Raw genomic sequence first — 2,602 nt, 5'->3', positions numbered from 1 at the left:
ACAATAATAATCAAAAGGTCAACATTTATTAATAAGCAATTTGTTTATTGTGTTATCATTATTCATTAAACTTGTTTTATAAATGTTAATTCCCAACATATTTTGGGTTGATTTTAAGCCAGCTATATAGTCAATTTTAAACAATAGTTGGGTTAAATAAAACTACCCAGCAGGTTGTGCAAACTTTTAACCCAATCGCTGGGTTTGTCCTTTTTGTCCACCCAACTTGGCCTTTTTTTAAACTCAGCATTTTTTTGGTTTTGAGGATGTTTTTGAGGTCACACACCCTGTCCAGGTTGACATGTGTTTAATTTGACGAGCTCTTGACATGTTTGACTGGACACACAACCTTTGACAGTGTTTTGCTCCTTTTTTAAGGCTGATAGTCATATTTATTCTGCTGTCCTAACTATGCACCATTATACGGTTGGTTGCATTTTATTATGTGCATTTGGCTTTATTTTCCCGGCTGTTCGTGAGCCAAGAACAGTTTAAAATCATTATGGGTTGATTGTGTTACTCATTGAACTATTGCGCCGACTAGTGGTGAACATGTGCAATGGATATTCTTGACAGGGAATAGTGTTGACATCATCTTTAATAAATGTTAGCAAATACACAGCATGAGTTTAAATGACAGAGCGAGTTTGTTTTTGCTTATTGTAAGCAGTGGAATGTACCAAAACATGAAAACCATTGAAGATGTTCATGAACAGCTGCCCTGGAGAGTCCCTGTCAGAAAACCGTGCCGTCGTCTTCACACTTATTGGCAGTAAAGGTCATACTTCAGCCTGGCTCCGAGTTTAGTTCCAGCTAGTTTCTCCTGGAAGAGCTCATCCATCTGTTTACTCTGGGCGTCAGAGAAATTATTCTTCCAGTCGCCCACCTCGCCTGTTTAAAACAGAACGACAGCAACATCACAAATCCTGTCATTATAACCAGCAAAGTGTAAACTAGAGATTCATTCATCATTACTCCAGCCTTCAGGGTCACATGACCCTTCACAAATCATTCTCATATGAGGATTTATTATCAATGTTGGAAACCGTTGTGCTGCTTAATATTTTTTGGGACCTGTGATATTTTTTTCAGGATTCATTGATAAATAAAAAGTTAAATAGAACAGCATTTAATTTAAAATAGAATGATTTGTGAAGGGTCATGTGACACTGAAGACTGGAGTAATGATGATAAATTCAGCTTTGATCACAGGAATAAATTATATTTTTATGTATATTAAAATAGAAACACATTATTTTAAAGTGCAATAATATTTCACAATATTTCAGTTTTTTCTGTATTTTTGATCAAATAAACGCAGCCTTGATGAGCAGAAGAGACTTAAAAACAAAAAATAATAATGGGTCCAAATTTGTGTGTGTGTGTGCGCGTGTGTGTGTGTGTGTGTATATAAATGTTAGTCAAAATGAAAAAAAAAAGAATATTGCTACATAAAAAGTTTAAATATACATATATAATATAGTTTAGAAACTGTTCAAGAGCAAATACAAAAAACAAATAATAAAAATAATAAAATAATAAAAGTCAAAATAAGATTAAAATAAATATAGTCGAAATTTGGTAAAATATTGCTATATACATTTTATAGATATGAATATATAATATAATATATAAAAAAAAAAAAAAAAAAAAAAAATTATATATATATATATATATATATATATATATATATATATATATATATATATATATATATATATATATATATATATATATATATATATATATATATATATATATATATATATATATATATATATTAGAATATATTATTTATTTTTATATTATATAAAGGCCTATTATATATTAGAATATATTAATATACATAATAATAATAGTAATAGTCAAAATAAGAGTTAAATAAATAGTCAAAATTCGGTAAAATATTGCTATATACATCATTATAAAGATATAAATGTATAATATGAATAAAATAAATATAATAAAAAATATATTATATGTACATATTAGTGCTGTCAAATCGATTAATCGCAACCAAAATATTTATAAAATATTTTATATACAAATATAACACATTTTTCTTAAATATATACATTCGTAAATGTTTTTTATATATAGATGTGTGTATTTATATATACATAATACATATACACAGTACATACACATATATTATGTAAACACAAACTTTTATTTTGGATGTGATTTAATCGATTTGATAGCACTAAATATATATATATATATAATATTGAGGTTTAACCCCTTAACTGTCACTCCCCTTTTTGAGAATACACATTAAAATGCACTATCCAAACTTAAAGGGCTGTAATTCAAGAATGCTTTGGAATATATACCTAAATTTGGTCTTGTTTTAAAGAAGACACTCTGCAGATCATTGCTGAAAATATGAAAGTATTTATGGAAGTTTAAATTTACTGTAAATAAAAAATACTGTACTAAATTTTTTTTATTTTATATAAAAGACATTTTACAAAAAATGTTTTACTCTAAAATGACTATAAAATCAAAGCCATACGTCTAACCAGGTTGTGTTCCAAATTTGAAGTTAATATCACAAAAATTGAGATGACTTTGTTTGGGCGCTGTACCAAAAATACCACAG

The 2,602-nt window shown here is 27.6% G+C and overlaps 1 protein-coding gene across 2 annotated transcripts in view; it reads right to left on the bottom strand.

Annotated features, from left to right (window-relative positions):
• Positions 1-262: 262 nt before the first annotated feature.
• Positions 263-2,602, bottom strand: part of sult6b1 (sulfotransferase family, cytosolic, 6b, member 1) — a 15,659-nt gene continuing 13,319 nt past the window's right edge. The window contains exon 7 of one of the 2 annotated variants that reach the window (XM_079844093.1): positions 263-891. In XM_079844093.1, the coding sequence (XP_079700219.1) occupies positions 764-891 (128 nt within the window). In that variant the 3' untranslated portion in view covers positions 263-763. Of the gene's footprint in view, positions 892-2,333 lie in introns of those variants that run through there. The other variant, XM_079844094.1, reaches the window with a different exon arrangement.

The sequence above is a fragment of the Gobio gobio genome (assembly GCF_949357685.1).
Source record: "Gobio gobio genome assembly, chromosome: 19".
In the NCBI taxonomy this organism is placed as follows: domain Eukaryota; kingdom Metazoa; phylum Chordata; class Actinopteri; order Cypriniformes; family Gobionidae; genus Gobio; species Gobio gobio.
The sequence above is the reverse complement of the archived record's forward strand: the minus strand, read 5'-3'. Positions and strand labels throughout refer to the sequence as shown.